Source organism: Ochotona curzoniae, unplaced genomic scaffold (genome assembly GCF_017591425.1).
Source record: "Ochotona curzoniae isolate NIBS_2020 unplaced genomic scaffold, NIBS_Ocur_1.0 contig_3819, whole genome shotgun sequence".
Taxonomy (NCBI): Eukaryota; Metazoa; Chordata; class Mammalia; order Lagomorpha; family Ochotonidae; genus Ochotona; species Ochotona curzoniae.
In genome coordinates, this window is record NW_024466004.1 from 5,608,372 (window position 1) to 5,636,022 (window position 27,651).

Consider the following 27,651-nt stretch of genomic DNA (forward strand, 5'->3'; position numbering starts at 1 on the left):
TCAGGATGGGAAAACAGAGGTGTTTTCCAGAGAGCCAACGTAACCTTTGCCAGCAGCACACCTCAGTGTGAGGTGGATGGGAAGACATGACCCGAAGAGGCCCAGCCCCATTGTGGCGTCCTGTGGACCAGGCCTGTGTTGGAGGATGCTGACTGTACTAACAGCTGGGGATATGAGCAGCAAGCAGGTGACACCCCTCCCTCCTGGGCAGCGTCCCCTTGTGAGCATATGGATCTGCCTGCCCGCCTCACCCTGGACTGGGGGTACACTCATGCACAGGAGGTAGCCCTTGGGCCCTTGCAGGGTCTCTGACCTGTTCTCTCCAGAATGGACCTAAGGCAGCTCAGGACCCTACTCCCCTCTTCTCCTTACCCACTCAGTGTACACACATACAATCCTTGTTCTCATGTCTCCAAAGGTAGCAGCGTGGCTTTATTTTTTGCACTGTGAATGTGAAGGCATCTTCGACTCCATTTCTTTCCCTGAAGTGTCCTGGTGCGGGTAAAATGGCAGTGAGCAGGGCCAGGCGTGAGCTGAGGCCAGCCCGGGGGTGCCTTAGGGACTGTGGCCCTCATGTGTACATCCTGGTGGCAGGAGTGCAGGGCGGACAAAGACAGTGTGGTATGAACAGGTGCAGCTGCTGGAGAAAAGCAGTGACACTTTGCAAGCCAGCCTGTGCTTTCCTCCTCACAGTGGGTTTCATGTTTAATGAGCCCTTAATTCTCTCCCAGGGAAGTACTTGAGAAAACCCAAAATGTGAAGCAGACGTTGTGGGCTTGGTGGCCACTGGCAGCAAGGTGGCATTTCCCTTCTGCAGCGCGAGTCCCAGCAGTCCTCTCCCTGGCGTTGCCTGCCGGGATCCTCTGTGCAGGAGCCCCCACACGTTACTCTAAGTCATCTAGTGGCAAGGGACAGGGCTGATCTCAGGTTCCTCCTGGTGAAAGCAAACGGTGACCTGGGACTCAAGAACTTGACATCTTTCCTTGGCTCTTGGGTGCTTCCCATTTCTGTTCCTGGCTGGGCTGCTGCCTGAGATGCTGTGGGAGCTCTAAGCTCGGTGGAAGTCGCCTCGCTGGCCGCCCGTCTTGCTGATGAGCTTCACCTCACTCACCACGATGTCCCTGCTCACAGCCTTGCACATGTCGTACAGGGCAAGGGCAGCCACAGAAGCTGAGGTCAGTGCCTCCATCTCTACCCCGGTGGGGCCCCGAGCCCTGCAGGTTGCCTGGATGGCCACGGCGTGGCTTGTGCTCTTCAGCTCCAGCTGCACTTGCACGTGGCTCAGGGCCACCTGGTGACACAGAGGGATCAGCTGGCTGGTCAGCTTGGCTGCCTGGATTCCAGCCAGCTGGGCTACCAGGAGGGCATCTCCCTTCTTTAGCTGGTTTTGACGGACAAGCTCAAAGGCCACAGGGCCCAGGAGGACAAGAGCCGAGGCCACGGCCACCCGCTCTGTTTCTGGCTTCCTGCCCACATCAACCATGGCGGCCCGTCCTTCAGAGTCCACGTGAGTGAGTTGGTCCGAAGTTGGCAGTGGTCCAGAGCAGGTGGCAGGGGCTTGGGATGCTGAGCTAAGGCACTTGGAGTTGGCATCTGAGTGTACATGGGAGCTGTAGTGTCTCTGAAGGCAGCCAGAGCCTGGCCACTGCTGGGCTGGGGTATGGGGCTGGGGGTGACTGTATCTTTTCCACGATGTCACCATCTGGTTGGAGAAACTCGTTTGGCGGCTCAGACCCTGAACACAGCGGGGGTCCCAGGAGAAAATGCTTAGTCTGGCTTGTGGGGAAGCTCGTGGCATTGGAAACAATGCTGGAAGGCAAGGAGAAAATGCAGTCTTAAGTTTCCCAACTATCTCCTTATCCCCATGTGAACAAGTTGACTGTTTTCTGCTGGGGAAAAGGAACAGAGAAGAAAAGAGTGCAGCAATAAGAAACATGCAGACAGTGAATGCTCATGGTTTGCTGGACTCCGGGCACTGGTGTAGGCTCACCCACTGGGTGCCCCCACACACCCAGTCATGTTCAGGGCTCTGAGAAGCACCTGAAGGCTGAAGCCTGGAGCATGTGACCCCTCAAGGGAAACTCCCCTGAATGACCAAGGACAGGGAGGTTTATTGCCACATCACTGAGAGGCGTTCATAACCACCATCTTCCAGGTTTCAGATGATATACTAAGGACAAAATCTCAACTAAGATCATGGTTTTCCAGTGCTCCGGGGGTAGCCAGAAAGCACATGCAGTGCCTGCCAGTCCAGGGGGCTCTGGGTACTTGGCAGGTGTGGTCAGGACCAGTAGGGCCAGCACTACCTTGGGGATTCATTAAAGTGGGAGAATCCCACCTGGACTCCCATAGTAGAACCTGGAGGAACAGGGTCCCAAGCCACTCATGTTTACACAAACAGCCAAGAGGCCCTGCTCTAGGCAACTGGTTTTACAGAAACTATGCTAGTGGTTACAGTATATCTTGGGAACAATGAAATTCCATAGCTTTCTATCCTACTCCTAGCTCCTACACCAAAAGCAACATCCCTTTTTGGGGTAGCAGGGAGAACCTCAGCATCCCCACTCCCTGCCACTTTGCAGCTGCATCAGCATGGGGGTCCAGAGAGGGGACTCCAGTGCCAGTGGCAGGAGGAGAAGGAAGATGGTGATTTCCTCTTGGGGGATGGGAGGCAAGGTGCCATGCAGTGATGGCCGTTGGGCTACCTCCACTTCCTGCAGCCTCCCCTCCCCCTCCTTCAGGGGCCCAGACCGAGGTTAGCCATGGTAGCCCAGTCAGGTGCCCAGGATTGGGGACCACATATGGCTTCGTAAGACGGGCATTTCTGTTGGGAGCATGCTACCGCACAGGACAAGTCCTAGGTAGGCATGCTCCCTGGCACTCAGACGTTGGGATACTGAGGTCCAGGCCAGTTCTGCCCCAGGGATGAAAGGTGACAGACATTCTGAGCTAGCTGCCCCTGGTCCTGGCCAGCGTGGATGCACAATCACACACTGAACAGGAGCTCCTGTTTAGCTCCACGTGCGTGGGGCAGGTCCCTCCTACAGAGGGGAAAGTGCCTGGTGGTGCAACGAAGCCGAGAGGCTGCAGTAAAGAGGTGGGTGGATGGTATGCCTTCATCAGGGGCCTGCTCTTTAATGAGACAGGCTGGCCATCTCTGAGGCAGAGAGGAGAAAAAGCACTGAGGATGTGGAGGGCTAAGCAGAGGGAGAAAGAGCAGAAGCAAGAAAAGTCAGGGTGCGATACATGATCCAGGGGTACCTGAGGGCAGGGGCCCACTCCCCCACCCGGGGGACCCTGTGACAAGGGTGAGCGGTTACGTACTGATGGGTCACCCACCGATGAGGATCATGGGCCGGTTCTTCGTCTGAGAGATACTGAACATGCCTGGGGTGAGGGAAAGATGGGGGTGGGGTGTGGGGAGAGAATGAGGGTGAGGAGAGGAGGTTACTGAGATGGGTGGCTTGACGGAAGTGGTCCCACAGCCCCTGGGATGCATCCTCAATGTACCCTGACAAGGTCGCCCAGGGCCCCATCCTCCTGATCTATTACGTCAGCGATGACACCCTGCCTCTCTACCCCTAAAAACAGATTCAGAGGGTCTACGGTGCCCCTCCTGGGCAGCCTTTGCCCCCAGGTAGGAGTCCCACCAGCTTCTCCCTATGCTCCATGCTTGTACTCCCGCTGCTGAGAGCCCCTCCCCACTGAGTGCGGCCTTCCTACATCCACCCTTACCCGCGTGCTGCCGCTTTTTCCTGCCCACAGCAGCTCCAATGATGGTCAGCAGCTCCTGCTCTGAGGCCCCTGCCCGCAGGTGATCCCGCAGCGACACCTCCGAGTTCCCAAAGAGGCAGACCTGTGTATGGGGGTGGGGAGAGGACAGCAAGCCTGCCTTACTTGTGAGCCGTGACCTCCAAGAGTCTGAGCAGCTCATGCAAATGACCTGTGGATCAGCAGGAGTACACCAGAGCCTCCCACAGTGGCAACACACTGGTGGCAAGACCCTGGAAATGAGGGATACCGGTGTGGGCCAGGAGGATAAGAACCGACTTCCAAGGCCTGCATCTGACGCCCGGGTCACGTTTCCTTCAGGGGACCCTACAGAACGAGCTGGCCTACCACAGTGGATGGGGTGGCCTTGTCATCATGAGATCCAGTGGTACCCCCATACCCAGCCTGGGCATCATGTTTCACTTCAGTCCCTCTGCAAACAGGTTGCCTGTCCATGCACCTGTCAGAGGCCATGAACTCTACTGTGGACTGATGGAGATGACTTCATAAGGTCACCCTATCTCCTGCAAGATGGGTGCTATGGGCTCAGTTGTGAGGCACCACATGCCAGCTCTACACCAGGGATGCAGAGGCCATCAGAACAACCCCGAGGGCAGAGCTGGTACAACGGCAGGTACAGCACAAGGCGTAGGTCTTAACTAGTTTTCCCCACCATCCTCGGTGTCCACTCCCACTACACATCCCACCCTATGAGGCTTCCCTCCAGCTCGCTCCCGCCTAGCAGAGAGAAGGCCGAGAAGAAAGGTGGAGCTCAGCACCTGCTTCCTCCCAGCTTTGAGAGCTGGCAGCGGCTGCTTCCTGCCAGATCTCAAGTGCCAACTCCCTTCCTTGGGCTTCAGTGGCACCACTGCTTCCCCTTCCACCTGCTGGCTCAGGTGGGAACAGCCACATGCTGCTGCCGCAAATGCCTAGCCATCCCTGACAATGCCATTCACCCTACACCACCCTGGAAGAAGCCTCTTGGACTCCATCCTCAGAATCCCAGCTGTAGTTTAGTGCTGGCCTGATGTAGACCCCACCTCCAGCCCAGAGAAGCCCCTATCTTTTCTACAACCTGCTGGGCATCAAGTTGCATACATCTAAGCCCTGACCTCCTCCACCCCAAGTCCTGAGCCAGAGCCAAGGCCTCCCACCCAGCAAGATTCTATCCCTCCCTCTTTCCACAGGCATCACCAAGCTTCCTGATCCTTCCCTCCCAGCCTCGTCTAGCACCCTCATACTTGGGGAGCACTGTGCAAGGGCCAGATAACCAGCTTTCCAGGATACAGATCCAACCTGTTGCTCACTCTTGCTAAAACACGGACAGGGCCTTACCATGTCCCCCGTGTTTGTAACTGGGCCCAGTGTGCTGCAATCCTGCTGACATGCAGGGCTGGGTGTAGAGTCCTCTGCAATATCTCCATGCATGAGATTCTGATTAGCTCCTGCCAAAGCCGTGCGAACCAACACACACCCTTCCGCCCACACCTCCTGCTATCCCCAAGTTCAAGGCTTGGGTCCATGTGGTCTGCCCCAGGCCCCTTGCTGCAACCCCTTACTGCCTGCCCAGCCCCACACCTGACAAATGATTACACTGATGGGAGGATGGGGACACACAGTGCCTCCTCTGGTCTAAGTTTTGCTGGCCCTGGCATTGCTCACAGGGCTGACTGCATGGGATGTTGCTTTTGGATGGCGGCAGAGCAGATGCTGCCTTCAGAGCTGAGCCCTGGCCCAGGTGAGCGGGTGGGGGGCTCCCAGCATGGGGCTGGGTGCAAAGTATGTACTGATATTCAGCATTAAGGGCAGGAGAGGGACTCCTGAGTCCCAGCAGCTGCTTCAGCCCAACAGAAGGCACTGGACCGGCGCCGTCCCAGATCTGACAAACCACCCAGTGTACTCTGCTGAACTAGCCTCTGGTCAGGGAGCACAGAGGTGGGGAGGGGAGGGGGATGCTCACCTTGAGGTTCCCGTCAGCCGTGATTCGCAGCCGGTTGCAAGTCCCACAAAAGTGCTCTGACATGGACGTGATAAAACTGACCTGGCCTTGGAAGCCAGGGATTTTAAAGGCCTGAGTGGGAAGGAGGGAAAGGGAGGGGCGGGGGGGTGAGCATTGGGATCTGTGTGTTCCCTCCATGATGTGAGAAGCCCCCAGGAAGCTTGTTCCCACACCAATGGTTCTGTGGTTGATCCGTGAGTTGCCCAGGCCTGGATTCCCTGGAGGAAAGGCACAAGGGGTCCTGGGGCCTTAGAGGCTGCAGACAGCCTGGGCCTGCAGCTGCACTGCTCACGCCCAGCCTCCTTTGACCCCCTGCACAGAACGGCTGGCTGGCCGTGATGGTCCCGGGAGGCTTCCTGCTTGACTGGAGTTACCCTTGTGGCCATGGTCCCACCGCAGCACCCCTGCTGGTTCTCTGGCCCTCCTCCCTAACCTTGGCTGTGCTGGATTCCTCCTCGGGCAGTTTCTCCAGCTCCGGCCATTGTTGCCGGATGGTGTCTAGCATCTCCTTGTAGCTGACCATCTTCTTGAAGTTCCACTTGTTGCCTGTGGTGGGGGGCCGGGAGCTCTGGGATTACAGAGCTGAAGGGGCATAGGGGTCTCCAAGCCCACCCTCCCACATGGCATAGATGTCTGTTCCATAGCTCGTGGTGGGGAAGATGGGGCCCTGCTTGAATGGACAGTTCCAACCTCACCCACACACAGCTTTGAGAGGACACTGGGCTCCCATCCCTGCAGCACACCCCAGGGCGAGCGTACCCTGCAGGTCTGGCCACATTCTCCCTGCTCCCTCCTCACCCCTGGCCCACTGACCATCGAAGGGCATGTACTCTATGAAGCGCACGTCCAGGGGGAGCCCCTTGGTCAAGGCCACGAAATCCAGAAGCTCATCCTCATTCAGGCCTCGCATCACCACACAGTTCACCTGGTCAGGGCATAATGGTGCCATGAGGGCTGGTCCTGCTCTCTGGTAGGGAGCAGGTTCCCATTCTTGACCCCTTCCCACCCAATCCTCTGTGAGTTGGGGGATTCCTAGGGGTCACAGATTTCTCTCCCCCTTTTCAGTGGTGGGAGGTATGGGTTGGCTGCAGTGGTCAGGGCCGGACATTAGGTCCCAGCCAAGGTGAACGGCAAGTGAGTGGAAAACTGGGTCAGGGCCAGGAGCAAGTCTGCTGTCGGCAGGAGCGGCGAGTCCTCACCTTCACTGGGCTATAGCCCAGCTCGATGGCCTTGTGAATGCCCTCCATGACCTTGTGGAAGCCTGAGGGTGAGGCAAGAGAAACAAGGGTCCAGGAACCTCCCCTCCTCCCACGCCCACCCCCATGGGGAAAGCTTGAACACTAACTGGCCTGCAGGTTAGCATGTGGTCTCAAACCAGGACACTGTTGGGGCGGGGCATGGGGGATGTTACTTGATTCAGATTGTGGTCATAAGGAGCACTGTTGGGAATACAGGGCTACAGACAGGCATCCTCCAGGAAGAAACCAAGGCGGGGCAAGACAGGGCTAAGCTTGCTGCAAGGAGCAAAGAGACTCCTCTATTTGGGCACAATGACAGTGCTGGGAACCACAGGATCCCAGCTGGCAGTGTACTGACACCTCAGGAGCCTGCTTTCTTCCTGGGCTGTCCCACCTCTCTTCAGAGCTCACTCCAGGGGCAATCTGGGCTGTAAATCTAAGTTTCCTTCTAGAAACCCCCTTGGTGCTGGGACAGGGTGGAGGGGCAGCCTGGTTATTCAGGCTCCCATCAAATACCTAATGGCTGTGTGGCAGCATGAGATGGGAATCCTAACACCTGCCCTCCCACACTGGTCCTTTGGTGGCCTCCACCTGTCTGGAGAGGAGTGCTTGACAGGACAACTGGTTCCAGGAGACCCCAGCAGTGCCATGTGTAAAAGCTGCCCACTCTCCTCCACACACAGACCAGGCAACCTAAACACACTGCTAGGAAAACACAAAGGCCATCACCCAACATAAGCTCTTGACACCTCAGAACCATGAGCTGTACGAACTGCTTTGCCACAGCTCACACTCCTAGAGAACGTGACCAGGCCCCACACCTTGCCCCAGCCCAGCCCCCCAGCTACCTGGAGGAACAGCCACCCGACCCAGTCCCCATCACCTTTCCTGCGGACGATGAACTCAAACTTGGCTGGCACCAGGGTGTCCAGGCTGATGTTGATGGCACTGAGGCCAGCTTTCTGCAGCTGGGGTAGCAGCCGGGCTAGGTTCATCCCATTGGTGGTCACCCCGATGGTCCGGAGCCCCTCTAGCCGGTGAAGCTGGGCTGTTGAGGGAAAAGGGCACAACAGAGGGAGCAGGGCATCAGGCAGCTTGCTCTTAGTCCAAGGGAGATGGCCTCAAGTTGCCCTCTGCGGATCTGTAAGCCATACATGGGTTGGCTAATGTGAAACATGAGAATAAAGACTATGACCAAAGGATTAAATAAGAAGCATCTGTGCTGTGCTGGCAGCTCTCCATGGGGTCTCATGCAGCCTCACTAAGAGGATCCCCACTTAGAGAAGAAAAGGCAGGTGAAGAGGGGTTGAGCAAATCATTCAAGCCACACAACCCAGATCCAAGTCCACATGGACTTAACTCCAGGACTCAGATCCTGCATAAGGGAAAACAAAAGTGTTGAAGTGCTGTTTGGCATTTCCACTGCACCCAAAATGCTCAGAAATAATATGGATTAAAAAAACTAAAACTAATTCCCTAGCAGTTCTGGTTTGCATATGTTCCTCAAAGAGTCCCCTAAGGCTTCATGTGTTGAACTATAATTCCCACTGACAGTAACCACAGGGTGCAGGCTGAGCACCTTGTGGAGGTCAGAGTGGGGAACCTTCCGTATAGCCACTGATGGCCCAGAAAGGTAAAGAAATACTCAGCAAGTAAGCTGGAAGGGGTCAGATGGAGGGAGACCACAGCCAGAAGGTACCAAGAAGCAGTCTGGAAGAGGGTGACAGGAGATCTGTAAGCTCCAAGCTTGGAGTTCACAGCCCCTGGAGCAGAGGGTCCCCTCTGTGTGGCCAGAGGGTGCTGCTTGGCTGGGGACCTGCACTTGGGTAGCAGGGCAGCTGGCTTTTCCCGGTAAGCAAAAGCATTCACCCCAAGGCAAACACACCAGTGTAGACAGTAAGGGCAGCCACGGGTGAGCACCCACCAGCGCTTCACACCCTGTTTTCCTCCACTTTGGGCTGAGCAGCAGAGACAGAAGCAGTGCTGCCAGCCAGGCCGGCGGGAGCTGCAGCACAGCCAAGAAGCACTGGGCATGCAGGGAGGTATGGCACATCCCAGAAACCTGCCAGGCAGCAGTAGTCACGGAGGAAACCGAAGATGAGTATTCCTTAAAAAAAAAAGCAGAGTTAATATCCTCAGTGGGACAGATACTGCTTGCTGAAAACCAAGAAAAATTAGATCTCTTGGAAATTAAAATATAGGTCATTATAACATGAAAAAAACTCAGTGCAAAGCAGAATGAACATATCTGAAGAGAAAATTTAGCTAGCCGGAGAATTAAGCAAAGAATTTCTTGCAGAACTGCATACAAAAGAAGAAAATGAATGAGAATTCACCTACTCAACACTGAAAGCCAACAAAATCCAGACGAAAGATGAATTGGCAATACATTCACAGTCATCTTTGATCAACAAGGTTGTAGGTGATATTTGCATTTCTTACCTACAGCTAAAACTTGATTCTATAAGGAAGGATTTTACTTATCCAATACTGAGATATACATATCCTGTAGCTTTGCTGGAGAGAAGCCTTGCATAGAACTTCATAAATCTTTGGCCAGAAGAAAAAAGAAAAAAAAAAAAAACACTGCTAGGATTTTAAGCTAAGTGGATAGTCATGGATAAGCCAGTCTTTAGTTACAATGAAGTGTATTATGCAACAAGGGAAGTGGGAAAGAATCCAGAGAGTACAAGTGTATTTTCTGTGGATGATGGAACATGATGATCCAAAATGGATTCTGCAACATGGGCCTGCAAGAAATGCACGTGCTTTACTTAGGGGACAGAGGACAAAGGTAGGTCTCCCAGCTCAATGCTCGGCAGCGGTTACCCAAGCAGCAGCAGTGGTCTTTGTGCTTATCTGAAGTAAACATGTACTTTAACAGAAAATGAAACTCTTAAAAAAATGAAAGCAATTGTTTGCAAAAGAAAGGAAATAGCTTTCCTCTGGCCCTGCCAAGAAGGGAGATTAGTGAGCAGTGGTTGCTGGCATCAACTACCAGATCCACCCTGGACAAACAAGGAATCATTAAACTTAAAAATCTAATGTCTTGAGAAGTTCTGAGGAAGACAAACTAAGCGGCTCTGAACTGGGGTTGAAGGTGCCTGGCAAAGAACATAAGCAGCAAGAAGGAAAGCAAGGCAATTTAAGCTCTGTCCTGGCCCTTGTCCATCGACACCTGTGCACAGCTTGGCATACTCACTGTTGTCTCCCCACTGAAGAAACAAGTGGTGGTTGCCCACAGTAGGTATACTTAGGGCACAGACTTTCCCTTCCTGCCGGAAGGGAAACTGGCATTCACTCCTTCACTCCCCACCCTTTTTGCCCCTGCCCAGGACTGTGGGTTACAACCAGTGGTGAATGCCTCCTCTTCAAGGCAAAGACCTCCACGATGGTGATGTCCACAGCCCCAGGGGAGCCCGGACTTAAGGGAGTGGGATTTGCTGGAATCCAGACCAGTCCAGGCAGCAGTCTTCCAGGCAAGGCTGGGAATTCATTGGGGTGCCAATGTCTGAGCACAATGTGGCTGTGCAACTCCTGCAGATACTGGAGCCCTGCATTGTTGCTGGTGCTGGGAAGGTGGAAGCTTAATCCAACTGTGGAGTTTAGCAGGTGGTCCCAGTGGGAGGTCCTCCAGGCACTGGAAGCTCACCCTTAGAGGTTAACTCTGGTAAGATGCATGGTTCTCACAGCCTGAATTGGGCTCAGCCACTCTGTTTCCTATTTCATCCCATGATCCTTCCTCTGCACGTACTGGGTCATGGCCATCCTCTAGTCCCACGAGATGAATGGACCATTGAGACCTGCCGGATCTAGGCCTGTGAACCTCCAAAGTGGAGCCAGAATAAACCCCCTTCCTAAGTTGTTTGTCTTAGATAGTTGTAGTGACTGAAAGCTGTCTGATACACAAGGGGAAAAAGTGAACCGCTGATATTCTGCAACCTAAGGCCCCTCACACTCCCTTCTTTCCTCCCTTTCTGCTTTCTGTCAAAGACGAGGATGTGGCTTTAAACCTTTTTCCCATTATGCAGTGCCACACAGATTAGCTGAAACCATGAGGGAACCTCAATTCTCAGTTAAACCAGAGATCCTCAAGTCCTCTCCTACTTTAATTATTGCCAAAAAAAAAAAAAGAAGACAATAAAGGAAGGAGGAGGTAGGGAGAATATTCTTACAACTGTTTCTATGAAATGCATAATCTTTTTTCTTTGTATCAATAAATAAGAAATGTTAAAGTTTTCAAGCACCAAGAAAATATAGGAATAAGAAATTACTAAACAAGCATGACAGGAATGATAAGTACAAGGAAAAAAAATATATATATGCACACATACGGTATGAAATACAATTCTGCGATGATACACAGAACAAAAGGAGGAACTATTAGGTAATAGTATGATTGAGAAATAAATAACAGGAAGTGAACCAGTCACAAGACTGGGCACAGGAAGAGAAAATGGAGTCAGAAGATTCTGCGGTTCTCCCAGGAAACAGCAGAGGACAAAAGCCATCAAAGTGTCACTTAAGGCAGAAATGAAAGTTCCCGGAAGGACAATGCATACAGCAGAAAGGAAATATAATGGAGAAACCTTCTCCTCAACTTAAGACACCTGGCTTAGTATTAGCAATTTCACTGAAAGTCATAGGACAGATTAGTGAAAGCCAATTCAACACATTTATGATAGTCAAATTCATGACAATTAGGTTATAAAGGAAGCACATGAACAACTTTCAGAGCAAAAGAACAGATCACCTACAAAGCAACAAGAATCAAACTGAGAGCAGGCTTTAACTGTGATGCTGATGGTAAGAAGCCAACAGGTCACGTCCTTAACACACTGTAGGAAAGAACATGGAGCCTAACATTTTAGATGCATTCAAATTGTATCATAAAGCTACCATTCAATTCAGACATCGTCAGAACTATCTGGTATCTTAGATTTAATTGGGTTTGTCACACACAGAGACCTGCATTTGAAAAGCTTAGAGAGAAAAACAAAATAGCCATGAGACACTGGAACCATGGCGGTTCTGGATGATGAAAGAGCTGGGGAGAGCTGTTGTGTCAGCAGACGGAGGATGTGCTTCGCAGAGACCATGGTGCAATCAACCCAGGACTAAAATTCTAAACGCAACAAGCATGGGGAAGGCTGGAGACACCAGGGAGGGGAGAAAGTGCCAAGGTGCTTGCCTTCCAGGGAGAAAAAGAGGAGTCATTTTTGTTAAAACTAAAATACAGGAAAGAGAAACAGAGTGTAAGAAGTTAAAACAAAACATAATAGAAGCCCAAGTATTTCAAGAAAAAAATTAATTTAGGATAAATCAAAGACCTAAATCAAACACCCACACCTATGAGTGTGAGCGGAAAACACAGGAAACACTTCATGACGTTGGCATTGGTGATGACTTCTTGGATAAGATCCCAAAAGCACAGGAAACATGAGCAAAATTAGACAGATGAGGTTATGTCCGATTTCTCCAGAGATGAGGCAGCTAACTGAATGGAATATCACCAAGGTACTTATCTGATAAAGGAGTCATATCCAGAATACATCAGCAACTGAAAGAGCTCAACAACAAAACACAAGCAATCCGGTTACAAAATGGGCAAAGGACCCGAACACAGTTCTCAAAAGACAAATGGTCGACAAAGACATGAAACCATGCTCAACATCACTAGCCGTCAGGAAACGCAAATCCAAACCACCAGGAGGTGTCCCTGCACTCTGTCAGAATGGCTGTTATCCACAAGACAGGCGTCCTTCATCAGATGAATGCATAAAATGTGGTAGACAGATATAATGGAATATCTCCAACCTATAAGAGTGAAATCCTGTTATTTGTGGCAAAGTGGATGGAACTGGAACAGTGTGCTGAATGAAACAGGCCAGACATAATTGGCAAATATCACATGCTCTTCCCTTACATGTGAAGCTAAAACTCAAAACCAAAAACGAACAATCACCCCTCGGTGTGACCCTAGAATGTTGAATGATAAAGGCTGGGAGACGAAAGGATTTTCCACAAAGGTGCAGTAGGGTGGAGAGTTAGGTGTGGTCCACTAACTGACAAATACTAACATGAAATGCCAACAGGGGAAAAGGGTGAGGCTACAGGGAAACCATTTTGTATTGCTACCTCATTTATTTTGTAAATATAAAAGCATTCTGGAAGAGTGTGTTACCCCCTGCCCCGATATGTCTAAAGTTTACAAAGCAAGGAAATGAGGAATATAAAAATCAGGAGGATTTGCCTAGGCAGGGGTAGGGATTCGTGCATGTCCAGAATAGCAGAGGTTACACAGGTGGCTGAGAGTTACTGTCAGTTTCTCTATTATCCCCAAACTGGATGGATAATGGACTTCCTTGAGAATGGAAGATATTATAACCTTTCCATGAAGCCCAACACAATAATGTAAGTCAGGTCCTGCTTGGACCAATGAGCAGCATATTCCTGGCCAAGGATCATCAATGGAGCCCATCAAACAACGGGCTTTATCCTCTTTCAGAACCCACCATGAGTTCCCATTGTATTTGATCTCTCACAGGCTTCAAGCGGCTTTAAGCTATGAACACGGTAGTTATTCCCTTTAAGAAAGAAGGAAATGGCGTGGGGTCGGGGTGGGGGTGGGGAAGATGGACTAACAGCTTGAAAAGTTAAATGAAGAAGGGAGGGGAGAGCAAAGTGAGGGGAAGCAAAAGCTGCCACATGGAATGGCTGAAGCCGAGTCAAGTTCTTCCAACAGTGAAGTCAGGCTCCAAATCGGGGGCCCTGCAAACTCCTTCAGCACCAGGTAAGTGCTTGTGCACTCAGCTCCCTTCTTACTTTTTTTGGAAAAAAAAAACCCTAACTTTCACTCTCCAACATGGCAGCTGCTAGCCACATGAGGCTGTTTAAATTAATTAAAGTATAACAAAATGAATAAAATGACAAATCCAAGTCCCCAGTCTCATCAGCCACGGGTCAAACGCTCAAGTGCTCCAGGTGGCTGGCAGCTGCTGCATCCGTCTCCAGACGGTGCCCTTCCTCTGGGGTAGTCTAGTGGACAGCACCACTGTAGACTGCTCAGCAGAAAAGGGCAGGGGAAATGCCTGCTACTCAGGGCACATAGGGGCTGAGCTGAAGAGGCCAGGGAGCTGAGGGAGGGCATCACAGACGACTGCCAGCAGAGGCCAAGAGCCAAGCATCCCAAAGCTTTCCCAGGACAGCCGGGCAGCCAGCAGCAGCCCCAGGGCCCACGGAGCTTCAGAGGAGAGAGGGAGGGAGCAGCAGGCTCAGCCGCCTTCATAATGCCCTCTGGGTGGCGTCCTTCACCACTCTCACCCAGGAGTCTGGGCACAACAGCTGGTGAGCAGCCTTCCCTCCCTTGGCCCAGTCCTCCTCCCACTTCTACTGACAAGCCCTTTCCCAGCTTACTCTGAAGCAACCCCTCCTGGGGAAGATCAGAGGCCAGTGGGAAGGATGTGCAGGGCTGGTACACACAGCAACTCAAGCCATTGCAGTCCCATCTTTCTGAAGTGTGTAGGAGGAATGTACACTGTCTCCCCGAGCCCACACCATCCTGAAGGGACCCTCCAAGACAGGACACTTGTCCTAACTGATGTCTACCAGGCAACCACCTCTTTCCTACCCCCATGTCTTCAGCCAGGCCCAATAACCATGAACCATCACAGTGGGAAAGGTCCTGAAGGGTGGCTACTCTGGTGACAAGGGCTCTGAGGCCCAGGGAAGGGCTGTGCATAGCTCCACAGGGGTCAGGCAGTGGCAGAAGGGGAACAGTGGTGCCAGCTCACCTGGCTCCCACTCGACCTAAAGGGCAGGCCAGAGGCTGCTGTGAAAAGCCACATATCCAAGCCTGTGCCTGACTGAGCAGCCTGCCATCCTGTGCCCTACCCCTCCCTCAGGTTCTCGCCAGGGCATGGGTGGAGCCCATGCCAGAGGGTAGTATGTATAGGAAGAGAGCTGGATGAAAGGGCTAGGCCGGGCAACCAGCCCGGTTCAGCAGGTGCATTGCTTTCCTGGATGCTAGCCTGCTATTTAGCACTGAGGAGCTGCTTGGAACAAGGGTCAGCTGGCCTCAGCCAGGAAAGATGGCAGGATTCCAAGGCAAGGAACCGGGGGTGTGGGAAGGAGCTGGTGCCAAGGAAGGTGACAGGAGGAGGATGTCAGGGTGCCCTGAGATGTTCTTTGGGGCAATTCTAGTACTGTGAGCACCTCTTGCTTAGGGGTTCAGTGCACTAATGGAACCACTCGAGGGGTTTGTCATCCAGTGCATAGTGGGGTCTCACAGCAGGAGCTCTAGCTCCTTCCTATGTGTCCCAGTACAGTACAGGTTCTTGAGGCGTTCCAATGACAGTGGACAGGGCAGGAGTTGGGAGGGTCCTCCAGAGCAGCAGGCAAGGGGCTGATAACTCAAGACCGGGGGCCCCACTGCCCTTGGTTTCATCACCCAGAACACACAAGGAAAGGTCTCCCTGTTTGCTCCTGGGGCTTAGCAGCAGCACGTGGCACAAGGCTCTGAGGGCCAGTTCCACAGAACCCTTGTATGTGGTAGGCACTTCTGTATTTCTTCTGCAAGTCAGTCCCAAAAGGTAGATCCCATCACTGCCTCGAGGCCCCTTGTAAAAGGAGCCTGAAGACTTGCTGCTGGTAAGAGGTACCACTAAGATCCAAATGGGCTGTGTTGCATTGCGGTCTTCACTTCCACCCATTTTTAATACATTTGGTTCAACAAATACAAGTGAGCACCAACTCTATAGAAGGCATAGTGCTAGGGGCTGGGGACACGGCTGTGAGCAAAACCTGCCAGAAGCAACCCAGGAGCTCCCACACTCACTAATGAGGGAGACAATGAAAAACACAAATGTGCCACCAAAACCATCAAGTCAGGAGGGGCGAAATGCTATGAAGAGAGGAGATGGCAGGGGGATGCCACCCTCTTCCTGGCAGAGTCTGGAGAATAAATATTTTCAGCTTTACAACATGGCCCTTGTTGCAGACACTGAACTTAGGATTTCAAATAGCTTTCACGTAGTATAAAGCAGTATCTCTCCTTCCACCTGCCCTCCCTCCACACACAATGTACAGTTTAGAAGTATAAAAATCATTTTTGGGCCCGGCACAGTGGCGCAGTGGTTAAGGTCCTCACCTTGCACGCCCAGGATCCCATATGGGTGCCGGTTCTAATCCCGGCAGCCCCACTTCCCTTCCAGCTCCCTGCCTGTGGCCCGGGAAAGCAGTCGAGGACGGCCCAAAGCTTTGGGACCCTGCACCCGCTTGGGAGACCTGGAAGAGGCTCCTGGCTTTAGACCGGCATAGTATCGGCCATTGCGCTCACTTGGGGAGTGAATCATGGGGCGGAAGATCTTCCTCTCTGTCTCTCCTCTCTGTATATCCGCCTTTCCAATAAAAAAAAAATAATAATAAAAATAAATCTTTAAAAAAATCATTTTTGGATGACAAAACATTAAAACAGGTGCTGATCTCCAGATTTCTCCCCAGGACTCTGTCAAGCTCCTGGAGTGACGGGGATGTGTATGCTAGATACCTCACACCGAGGTAAGCAGGCCATGCCAAGGAGGTGACACCAAGCAGATCTGAAGGAAGAGGAGCAGCGAGCTCTGAGCTCCTGGCCAGGGGACCAGCAAGTGTGCAGGTCCAGCTGTGTGATCTGTGAGGTGCACCAAAGAACAGCTAGGGATGGCAGCAGGAGCCAGGTCACGTGACCTGCCGGCAAAGACTTTAACCAAAACACACAGCTAGGCATCGGGACCTGGCATGGACTGGCTTATGACCTTGGGGGGGGGGGGTTATTCAACCTCTGCCTGCCTCATCTGCTCATCCAAATGGGACTCCCAAGGGTACCTATCTCCAAGGGTGCCGTCGGATGAAGTGAACGTGTGCCCAGGTGCCACACTGATGCCAGGGTCCAAGAAGGGAGGCAGAAGCTGCCGAGCAGCCATGCTGACAGGTGCTGGGAGGAGCAGTGATGCCAGTTGGTCAACTCACCCACAATATCCACCACATCTGGCCGGATGAGCGGCTCTCCGCCCGTGAGCCGGATCTTGTCCACGCCTTCTTTCACAAAGAGCCGGGCGAGCGTCAGGATCTCCTCTGTGGTCAGCAGCTCAGCCTTGGGGGTCAAGGAGATGCCCTCCTCGGGCATGCAGTATTGGCCTGAGGGCAGGAAGAGGATGAGGAGGTAGAAATGGGCATGGAGGCAGAGACACTGCCTGCTCCCAAGCTCCCAGCAGGCCCAGAGGCCCCAGAACTTCAACTAGACACTTCAAGCTGAGGTGGTACAGATCCTCACCCTGCCTTCGGGTCTCTGAAATGTAAGCAACCCCTCCCCAGCTGGCTGTAACATCCCTCTGCAGGGAATGAGATTATGGGTTACAGATAAGCTGGGCCAAGAGCAAGAGGCAGGCCTGGTGGACAGGGTCTGCCTAGAAAGGCCAGGGCTTCAGAGTCTGTTCGTACCGGCACTGTCCACCCTTCTCCCTATCACCTACTATGGGTGCCCTGAAAGGAGTGGTACCCCATGGCCCAGCAGAGGCTGTGTACGAGTGTTCCCCAGCCTACCCCGCTGCCATCTGTCCCCATGTCACAGGCGGAAGAGCTGGGCAGGACGTGGAAGGGAGGGGGCACCTTCATTCACCATCACTTCTTTCAGGGCAGTTTTACTAAGAGTAGGTGGGGGTAGGGCCTGCTAGTGGGTCACAGGTCAGATTAGTGACCCAGCTGGAATTGGATTCTTCAAATGAGAACACACTGAGAACATGAGGATGGACTGGTGTAGTTTTGTTTTGTTAAACATTTGCTAAATATCCATGTGAATGTTTACTGAACTGTGAAGCAAACATTTCTGCAGGCAGGTACAGAGGAAGAAAGAGAAAGAGCAGAGAAAAGAAGGGAGAAAGCACAGGAGGGAGGGGAACAAGGAGGGAGAAAAGGAGGGAGGAAAGGGGGGGAAGAGGAGGGGAAAGGTGAAGTGGTACAAAAGAGGGTGAGGGAGGAAAGCAAGGAAGGAAGAAGGGAGGGAGGAGGGAGAAGGTGGGGAGGGGAATACACAGCACCAGAGCTGCCCGCTCTGTGTACTGGCCTGGCTGAGAGCTAGGGTGTCTCCGCAGTCAACAGTGCTGCCATGGGCACTGCCATGTACTGCAAGTGTTCACAATGTCCCCCACCCCATCCCCACCCCCAACTCAAAATGGCTGGGAGACAGGAGGAAGCAGCCCCGAGGAGTGAGCTGTGCAGGACCTGACCTCAGTCCTGAACCCAGCCACCATGCTGTGATCTGGGGAGCCATCACACTCAGTTGTGACCCATGTGTCTCACACAGGGTGCCAGGGTGGAAGTGGCACCACCTGGAGGTGCAGAGGGCTTCGGAGCAAGGGAGGTGACTTACATCTGAGGTTGCACTTCTCGGTGAGGGAGATACGCAGGTAGCTGTGTTGCCGGCCGAAGTTGTCTGTGAGGAAGGCGGAGAAGGGGGCCACATGCTCCCGCAGGAACTGCCTGCGTGTGGATGGCTCCTGCAGGGGCTGGGAGGATGGAGGACAAGGACAGGACGAGGACAGGATGAAGACAGTGGGCCCTGCCCTTGGGGAGAGCCCCCTGGGCAGCAGCCAGACAGCCCAGAGACCAATATCCCCACTCTCACCATCTACATGTTTACAGCCTGGCCCAGAGTGCCACAGCCTGGGTGATGGTCCAGCCCCTGGGCGCAGGGGAGGTGAGTGGAAATGGGCATCCTTCCCAGAGCCAGGAGGAAGGATTAGGAGTCTTTTGTCTGGTGGGACCTATGTTGCTGGAGGTTTCAAACAAGGCCCAGACTTGTCTTGGGGTGGGTAGGGGCCACCCTCACTCTCCCCGGGACTCCACCTTGCTGCACCCCACCTAAAGCACAAGCCTGTGTCATGACAAAGGCCAACAGTTTCTTGCTCCTGTGGTGCTGTTTAGCAAACAATTCCATTCCTGCCACAGCCTGTAAGATTCTCTAAGGCTCAGATAGGGTTGGGTGCAGAGGGATCAGTCCCAAGAACCCTGGGCAGAAACAAGAATATAGCCCAGATCTCCCAATTCCAAGCTGTAAACTCTTTCCACTAATGGCCCAGGGAGTGGCCAAGGTGGGTACGATGGCCACGTTTATCCCTGTGGGACCCTTAGGGCAAAGCAGCTGTAGCCCTGGTGCTCATCCATGGTGGAGGGGTGGGGTCTACAGACAGGGCTCTGAAGTAGGGTAGGAGTTCCTGGCTTGTGAACTGGGTCTGACCAGCCACACTGAGAAGGTTCCTTAACCTTACACAGGCCAAGGTGGGAGTCAGGATGTTGGTAGGTGGCTTGTAATGGAAAGTGGACTTCAGGCATTGCACAGATACAAGGGAACCAACATGCTTGTGCACAGGATTATGAAGAAACGCTGCCTTCCCAGAGAGCCTCAGCCCTGGCTGCCCGTCAGAACCATCTGCAGAGTGTAAGAAACAAAATCCACTGGACAGCAACTGAATCCAGCTCTCTGGGGATACTGTATGGTCAAGTTCAAGCAACTGAGGTGTGCAGACAAGATGCAGGGCCACTAGTCCACTCAGAGATACAAGTGACATGAGTAAAAGTGTGTCGAGGTGGGTGCTTCTGGGATTCTTCCACGTCCACCCAACTGGCCTCAGTGTACTCAGAGGTTCCCCATCCCCTCCAAGCAGCCCTGCTCACAGTGTCGGGCTGAACTACAGTACCTCCCTGAACGACAGCCCCTGCAATTCCAGCAGCACAGAGAAGGCAGCTGCTCCCCATAACCACACAGTCCATCCACAGGTGCCCTGGGGGTAGGGCAGAGAATGCCCTGTACCCAAGAATGCCCCTGGCCCAAATCCAGATTCCAGAGACTGCCCCACCCCTGATTTAGGGTGCAGCTGCAGCCTTTCTTCCATCAACAGCTATCTGCAAGGTAGTCATCTGTCACTCATTCTCGGCCCTTTCCCCTTCTCCTGCCAAGACATACGCCTCACCTTAATCTTAACATGCTTTGTAGGAAGAGATGCTGGGTGAGAGCGGAGCCAACACAAACACAGCAACTGGGAGCAAGCGATAGGATCACGGAGTATGACTCAGCAGAAACCAGAACATAAACAGGAGGAGAGAGTGATGGAGAACGGACTTATGCCCTTGGCTCCGGCCTGACCCTGCACCACCATCTCTGAGATTCAAGCACAGACATATGTGCGCGCGCGTACACACACACACACACACACTCTCTCACTCCTCACTTGGGTAAGGACAAGCTTCCTCCCTGCCTTGGCTCTCCAACAGTTCATGTCCTACTTTTGTTCTTTCATTTTTTAAAGACTTATTTTTATTGGAAAGGCAGATTTACAGAGAAAAGGAGAGATAAAGATCTTCCATTTGCTGGTTCACTGTAAGTGGCCACAGCAGCCAGAGCTGAGCTGATCTGAAGCCAGGAGCCAGGAACTTCTTCCAGGTCTTCCACATGAGTGCAGGGTCCCAGGGCTTTGGGCCATCCTCTCCTGCCTTCCCAGGCCATAAGTTGGGAGCTGGATGGGAAGTAGACAGCCGGGACAGGAACTGGTGCCCATATAGGATCCCAGCAGATGCAAGGCTAAGATTTAGACACTGGGCTATCATGCTGGGCTGTTCTTTCATTTACTGGATTTTCTAGGAGAGAAAAGGTTACTTGTAGCAGTGGAAGAAACCCAGAATTCAGAGTGAAGAATGACAGGATAAAACAGAAGGGGTAGGACAAAGCCCCCAGCTACTCGCATTCCCAGAGCCCCAGGCAGTTTCCTCTGTGTGGGATGTTGTCCTGACTTACTGTGCATCGGTACCAGGTATGGGACCTGTGCATCAATGGACAGACCTGTCTCTAATCAAAGGGAAGGTGGGGTATGCAAACCTTAGTTACATAGAAGCCTTCATATTTGGGCTGGGGTTTGCTGTCAAAAGGACTAACCTAACGCTGTGGTTCTGAACCCTGCCAGCACATCAAAACCACCTGCAGAGCCTCCCAGGCCTGATGACAGAGCCCCATCTGCAGCCTGGGACGCACTGGAGCGCCCCAGCTCTACTCTGCAGCCAGGGCTGGGAAGTGCTGGCCACATCAGGTGTTACTGCTTCATCCGGTGGTGGTGGTTGTGGTGCTGATCTGAGAGCTCTGGAGAAGGCATGCCTCAATTACAAGCCTGGCCCCAGCTGTCCTCAAGTGGCCTGAGGACCGCAAATTTCAGGTTGCTCCTCTCCAAGGTGAGATAATCACCCTCCCTAGCTGGCTTGGAGGAGCTCTTGGCACATAGCAGGTCTTCGGAGAACGACTGTTATTTCATTAAAACAGTTCTTGACATTCACCCATTCAATATTCGTGTGTGTGCTGTGACTACCCCTTCCATTTCTATCACTGGCAGGTGGCCTGAAGCTAGGGGGTTGCGGACCTGTGGCCCCACTACCCAAGGCAGGACTAGGGAAATAGGAGCTTCCCCATGGGGCCCGGGTACGAGGGCTAGTAGCCAGGCACTACACATATGGCTACCTCTTGTCAGTGTAAGCTGGGGTGGCATGGTGAAGCCTGAAACACGGGGGTAGGGGATGGGCAAGGATGCTACAAGGGAGTTAGTTAAGGGAACACTTCAAGTGTATTTGGTCCAAAGGGTAAAAGGCCAGCCCCACAAAGAGCCCTCCGGTGTAGAGACTGGGGCGAAGAATGGCGCATTCCAAACTCAGAAATAACCTGTGCTGGGGTGATCTGTGAGATGGGAGGAGCCAGCCAGGACCCAGACACCATCCCGTTCTCTCCCCTCCCCTACTACCCCCACCCTGGCTCTAGGCAAAGATGATCACATTTACACAGAAACATGGGATGCAGGGTGGGCTGGGCGTCAAGAGGAAACCCCCACTCCACACAGCTCTTCTCTGTCCCCCACACCAGCCCTGTTCTCCAACTTTCATCCGACATAACCCAGCTCTGGTCAGCATGTTCCTTCTGCAACCTGAATGGCTGGGTGCCTTGGCCTTGCCCCAAGCTGTCCTCTCCCTGCCTCTGCCTTCCGCAGCAGAGGCTCAGGGCCTCAGGCCAGCATTTTGGTACTCCAGCAGAGCCTGCTAGGGGCTCAAGCCCCCAAAGGAGTAGTGTAGTCCTCCTGGGCCAGGCTAAACCTGTAAGCAGATGGCCTGGCCATCCTGCTCAGCCCAGCAAGCAGGTGCCTCTGCCAGTCCCGCATTCTGCCAACTTCCTTTCCCATGTGTGGAAGCCACCAGGTCTGTCCCAGAGGGCTCTCCAAGGGCCTCTTCCTACTGTCCTCCCTGTTGGTTCCCAGATACCTCGCACACCCCTCTCACATCTGAACCCAACTCACAATGCCAGACTAGCTTTCCATTCTGGAGCAAGTGTGAGAGACGAACCCGTGTGGAAAGAAGGCAGGCAGGCAGACCAGAAGCCCCACCTCTACTCTGGCCAAAAGACAAGCTCTGCAGAGTGGTTGAACGTATATAAGGGTCCCTTCAAGAAGTCTGCGGAAAAAATAGGAAGTCCGTTCATATTGGTACAAAAAAAAATTGAAATCCATACATAATGTTTGCCACAGTATGCACTTTGCATCAACTTTGTCATACTTCTTAAATGCATGGATCTGGAAAAATTGCCACAAAACAAACTTATCTTCCAATCCCACTTTCCTTTCCACAGAGACCCTCGGTAGCAGCGGGGCTATATCCAAAGCACAGCATCCTGCTCTGGGGTCCCGGTTCTCCCACACGACCCCTCTTCCCTGCAGCACTCCAGGGTAGGCAGAACCTCTCTGCGGGTCACCCCACATGGAGGATGCAGAGCACAGGTGCTGGGGCTCCAATTCCTGCTCCCTTCCCCACCCCGATTACCCTTGCTCCCTACCCTCTCAGCTTTAGAGGTCTGTGACCTTCACGGAACTGAACCCCCAACACCTGTGTTGAAGAACCAGGCACCCACACCGGCAGCTCATAAGAATGCAAAACAGCCCCTTCCTTGTTAGTCCTCTCAGCTCCCCTTGCCCCGTGAAAGTTAGGGCTGACACTGAGCAGGTCTATACTTGCTGCCGGTGGTCCAGCTCACCTGGGGATCCCGTAGGAATACCAGCGGTGTGGGCAGCCTGCCTCCATCACAGAGCAGGAAGGGGAGGACCAGCGAGTGATCCCAGGGATGCCAAGACGGAGAAGGATAGAGTACTGGCAGAGACTTCCAGGAAACAAGTATTCCCAGGCACATTTTCCTGACCCCAGGAGCAAAGCAACCAACAACAGACTAGGACAGGAAGCACTCCAAGGGGTACAAAGAGCCAGGGATCCTGCTACCCAAAGGCTTGGGGGGGGGGGGGGGGACGCAGGAAGCCCCCTGCCCGGATGAGGCCAGCTTCTATCCCTTCCCAACAGAAAACAGGAACTCCGCCGTCAAGCCAGGCTCGAGCCACACAGCTGTGGGTCCAAAGTGACACCTGGCTGCTGGTGGCACAGAGATGACACGGTGTCACAGGGGCGTCTGCTCACACACAGCAACCCGGCCCTCAGGGGTGTGAAGGAAGGTCTGGGGGGTCCCCCTACCCCGGGACAGCCCCACTACCAGGCTCCCCTCCGGCCGGCCATCACTCCACCCAGTCCTGCGAGCCCAGAAGTGGCCTTCGAGCACAGGCAGGTGCTTCTGGGGCCGGGTTAGGTGGGCTCACCTCGCCGGGGTGGGGCTGCGACACCGGGAGCCCCGAGCTGCAGCTCCGGGTGCCGGGCCGCAGGAGGAGGCGCACCATCCGGGACACGGGCCGCGCCGCCATGGAGCCTGTGGGTCAACAGGGAGAGTAGCCGGTTTGAAGAGCACGCTAGCCCAGGACTCGCCGCCCCGTCGCCCCGGCGGGGGCGGGACAGGGACGGGGCTCGGACAGCCAATCGGCAAGGGCGCCGCGCCGCACGGCCTTCTGGGGGTTGTAGTCCACGCTCCTCTCCGGGCCGCGCCAGTTAAGCGTTCTAGGGGCAGAAGCATGAAGTTGGCTTTGGGTCGAGGAAGCTCGCGTCTGTCTGCCGCCCTCCTCTAGTTGTGGTGTGAGTCAAGAGAGCTAGCCACTACCTAGAATGCAATATGTAGATAGATATTGCAATGCAAAATTTCTGAAAAATTAAACTAGTAAGTATCAGCTTTGATAACTATTTCGGAGCAGAGAGCGACACGAAGAGATCTGTGTTTTCTGATTTACTCCCCAAATGCCGGCGGATAGCTGGAAGTCAGGAGTGACAAACAACCTGGGTCTCCCATGTTGGTGGTAGAAACCCAGTTGCTCGAGCCTGCATTAGCAGGAAGCTGGAGTCAGGAGCTGGGAATTAAACCAGCCACTCTGATGATATTAGACGAGTTTTAACCAAAACACTTGGGTTTTTAAGAAGACATTTGAAAAACAAAGTGAAAGGATGAGAACGGTCTTTGATCTGCCATTTCACCTTCTAAGTAGCTAGAATGGCTGGGACTAGACCAAAGCTGGAGGCTTAAACTACAGCTGGGTCTCCCACACAGGTGCAGGGGACCAAACACTTGGGCGATCTGCTGCTGCTTTCCCCAGGCTATTCGTAGGAGCTGGTCCCCGGTGCAATAGCTCAATTGGCTAATCTCCTTGCAGGTGCGGGGATCTTGGTTGGTGTCCTGGGTGCTCCATTTCCCTGCTTGTCGCCTGGGAGGGAAAGCAGTAAAGGATGACCCAAAGCCTTTGGACTCTGCACCCATGTGGGAAACACAGAAGAATCTCCTGGCTTCAGATCGGCTCAGCTTTAGCTGTTGCTGTCACTTGAGGATTGAACCAGGAGATGGAAGAATGATCCTACTATCCTCTGTAAATCTGCCTTTCCAATACAAATAAATCTAAGAAAAATAATGCTGGTTTAGAAGTGGAACAGCCAGTTGGAAGAAGTATGAACTGGTACCCACATGGGATGCTGGCTTTGCATGTGGCAGTTTCACTTGCTATTCCACGATGTTGACCCCCCCAAACTGAGCATTTTAAAATCAAGATCCACTCTGCATTCACACGGCTTGCTGCTTCCTAGTTCCAACTCCCAAGGGTCACTTTTTTTTAAGGTACACTTCTCCAGTTGTGCCTCCATAGGACATGAACAATGTCAGTCCTAGATCAAAAGGAGTTTATGCAAAGAAATCAAGGGGTGCGAGGGCATCATTTTTTGGAATATTTCCTACAAAGCACCATGCTGAGCATCACTGAATATGTAAGTCATGGGACAGAATGTGCACTTGATGATGGGTGAACACGAGGTGCAGAGGCTGGGTAATCTCTCCAGGGCCATACAGCTGATTGACTGGCAAAACTGGGTTCCATACCCAATGAGTCAAATCTCTATACTTTATATAATCAAGATTCTGTAGTATTGGGGATGGTGGAAGTGACTATTCCTACTCTCTGAAAAGCAAAGATGTAAATGTGCTAAGGTTGTAGGAGGTAATTTCCACTCCGTGATCATATACGAAGAATCATTATACTTGGGTCAGTATTACAGTATAGTGGGTAAAGCTGCTAGCTGCAATGTTAGTATCCCATGTGGATGGTGGTTCATGTTCTGGATGCTCCACTTCTCATCCAGCTCCCTGCTGGTGGGCTGGGAAAAGCTGTTTCGTATGTCTGTGTGTGTGTGTGGGGGGGGGGGGGGTGGCCCAGGTTTTAAAATCCCTACTACTCATGTGGAAAGCCTGGAGGAAGCCCCTGGGACCTGCCTTTGGCCTTGTCCTGGTCATTGCATCCAGCTGGGGGATGAAATGGCAGTTAGGAAGATCTCTCTCCCTCTGTAGCATTTTTTAATGAATCGTATCAAATGAGCCGATGTATTGTTTCCAAAATTCAATCACTGTTGGACTTACAAGAAATTAACTGACCAGAACAGACTAGCTAGCAAGTGTATACCAGACAGTAGGGATAGGATTCTCAGTCTAGAAGAATTGACAGGCTCTGTGGAGGCAAGAATAACTGAATATAACTGACTCACATATGTAGCAAGACTGTAACAATGGGATGATTTTACCTTTAGATGAAGGTGGAGTTTCTCACAATGTTATTCAGATTTCAGGCAGTACACAATGGGAGATGGCGTGCCTCAGGCATTTGAACCCAGGGGGTACTGGCACAGCAGATTTTGGGGAAGGGGCATGAGGCTCCACTAAGGACCCATTCATTTCTAGATCTGTCAGGAGGCTAGGATATGGGACAGAAAGAACAACAGTTACTTCTTTGTAAGCTTGAATTCCATGAGAGGGTTGCACTCCAGGAAGAACACCCCTGATGCAACAAAGCTGACCCAGCATTAAGTCCCTTGAAGGAAGTAGAGACTGAGTCTACACATTGGCTCTTAACAATGCAATCTTTTTCTGTGGTTACTTTAACAAACTGTCATAAACTGTAATGTTTCTGGAAGATGAGAGTCTGAGGTGGATACTACTGGGCTAAGAACAAGATGCTGATAGGTTGCCTTCCCTGCACCTGCTCTTATAGAGGGTCTGCTGCCTCTGGCTTTTCCAGGATGGAAAGCTGCTTTCCTTGGTCCAAATGGCCCCTTCCTTCATCTTCAAAGTATGGGGGTCTTCTGTGACTGCATCTTAATGTTCCTCCACCTCCCTCCAATCCAGACACTTGGCACTGTGTGGAGACACTTGCTTTGAAGCACTTTTAGGGACTGGGGAGGCAGAGATGACTAAAGGGGAGAGACTGAGTTGTAGAATAAGCAGATGAAGTGTCTACCGGCTACTGGAGACCGGCTCTAGAGGCAATGAGTGTTAAATCTTAGCAGTAGGTCTCTAAGGGCGATCTTGGGCTCTCCCAGGATGTTCATCCTCTTTGAGTCCATCTAAATGGGTCTGCTTACAAGTAGTCATTTTTACCTCCCGCCCTCTTTATCCCAGTTGCACATGATTGTTCCTGTCTCTGGGCCTTCCTATCACTGCAAAACCTTAGAACTTCTGGGCTTGGTCATGACTCAGGCTTGTTTGTATGCAGCACTGTTCCGTGTAATGCAGATCTGCCGTGATACCTCCAGTTCTGGGACTCTCACCAACTTTGATGTTTCCTGTTTCACAAAGTCCTTGCAGGAACACGGGGTGATATAGATGTGTGATACACAGATCTTTTGCTGAGAAGCTGTGATGTTTAATCCGAGTTCAACAAGGCCCATCAACCCAGAAAGGGGGAGCATGCAGCCTAGAAAGCAGCTTGCTATGAACTCTGTCTAGTTTCAGTGCCTGGGGCTATGTGTAAGAGTTCTTAAATTGATAAAAGATGTGTACTTTGACATGGATTTAAAAAATGTTGCCACCAAAAGAAACTTAGCTTTAAGTTTTTCCAATGAGCCAAGTGCTCGCCTTTTCATCAGACAGCAGTGGTTGCTGCCATCCCTCCTTCCCGTATAGCTCTGTGTGAGGCACTACGCCATGATCGCCCCTCTTCCTGAGTACAACTCAGTTGCTCTGAGTTCTGATGGCAGAGAGTATTGTTGTAAAGTGGCTGTAAGAAAATCTGCCTTGGGCTCAGCGTGGTGGCCTAGTGGTTAAAGTCTTCACCTTGAATGCACCATGATCCCAAATGGCTGCCAGATCTAGTCCCAGCAGCCCAACTCGCTATCCAGCTCCAT

At 52.5% G+C, this 27,651-nt stretch overlaps 1 protein-coding gene across 4 annotated transcripts; it reads right to left on the reverse strand.

The window, feature by feature from the left end:
* Nucleotides 1-398: 398 nt before the first annotated feature.
* Nucleotides 399-23,845, reverse strand: MOCS1 (molybdenum cofactor synthesis 1). 4 transcript variants are annotated; one of them, XM_040983319.1, is made up of 11 exons: nucleotides 23,709-23,845; nucleotides 18,416-18,551; nucleotides 17,017-17,184; nucleotides 7,892-8,056; nucleotides 6,970-7,031; nucleotides 6,584-6,695; nucleotides 6,204-6,316; nucleotides 5,732-5,842; nucleotides 3,736-3,856; nucleotides 3,340-3,387; nucleotides 399-1,809 (listed from the first exon to the last, which is right to left on the reverse strand). In XM_040983319.1, the coding sequence occupies exons 1-11, from the start codon at nucleotides 23,808-23,810 to the stop codon at nucleotides 1,049-1,051; spliced, it is 1,899 nt and encodes a 632-aa protein (XP_040839253.1). In that variant the 5' UTR covers nucleotides 23,811-23,845; the 3' UTR covers nucleotides 399-1,048. The 4 variants fall into 4 exon arrangements, with proteins under 4 accessions (XP_040839253.1, XP_040839254.1, XP_040839255.1 ...); XM_040983320.1 differs by having other exon boundaries at nucleotides 18,416-18,542; nucleotides 23,682-23,845; XM_040983323.1 differs by having other exon boundaries at nucleotides 1,677-1,809; nucleotides 3,325-3,387.
* Nucleotides 23,846-27,651: the final 3,806 nt, after the last annotated feature.

Excerpts from the sequence above, each read along its gene's own strand:
- MOCS1 (XM_040983320.1), bottom strand. The coding sequence starts at position 23,810 with ATGGCGGCGCGGCCCGTGTCCCGGATGGTGCGCCTCCTCCTGCGGCCC. Across the intron at positions 17,185-18,415 it reads CGAGAAGTGCAACCTCAGAT|GCCAATACTGCATGCCCGAG; the intron begins GTAAGTCACCTC and ends TCCTGCCCTCAG. Across the intron at positions 7,032-7,891 it reads GTTCATCGTCCGCAGGAAAG|GCTTCCACAAGGTCATGGAG; the intron begins GTGATGGGGACT and ends CCTCACCCTCAG.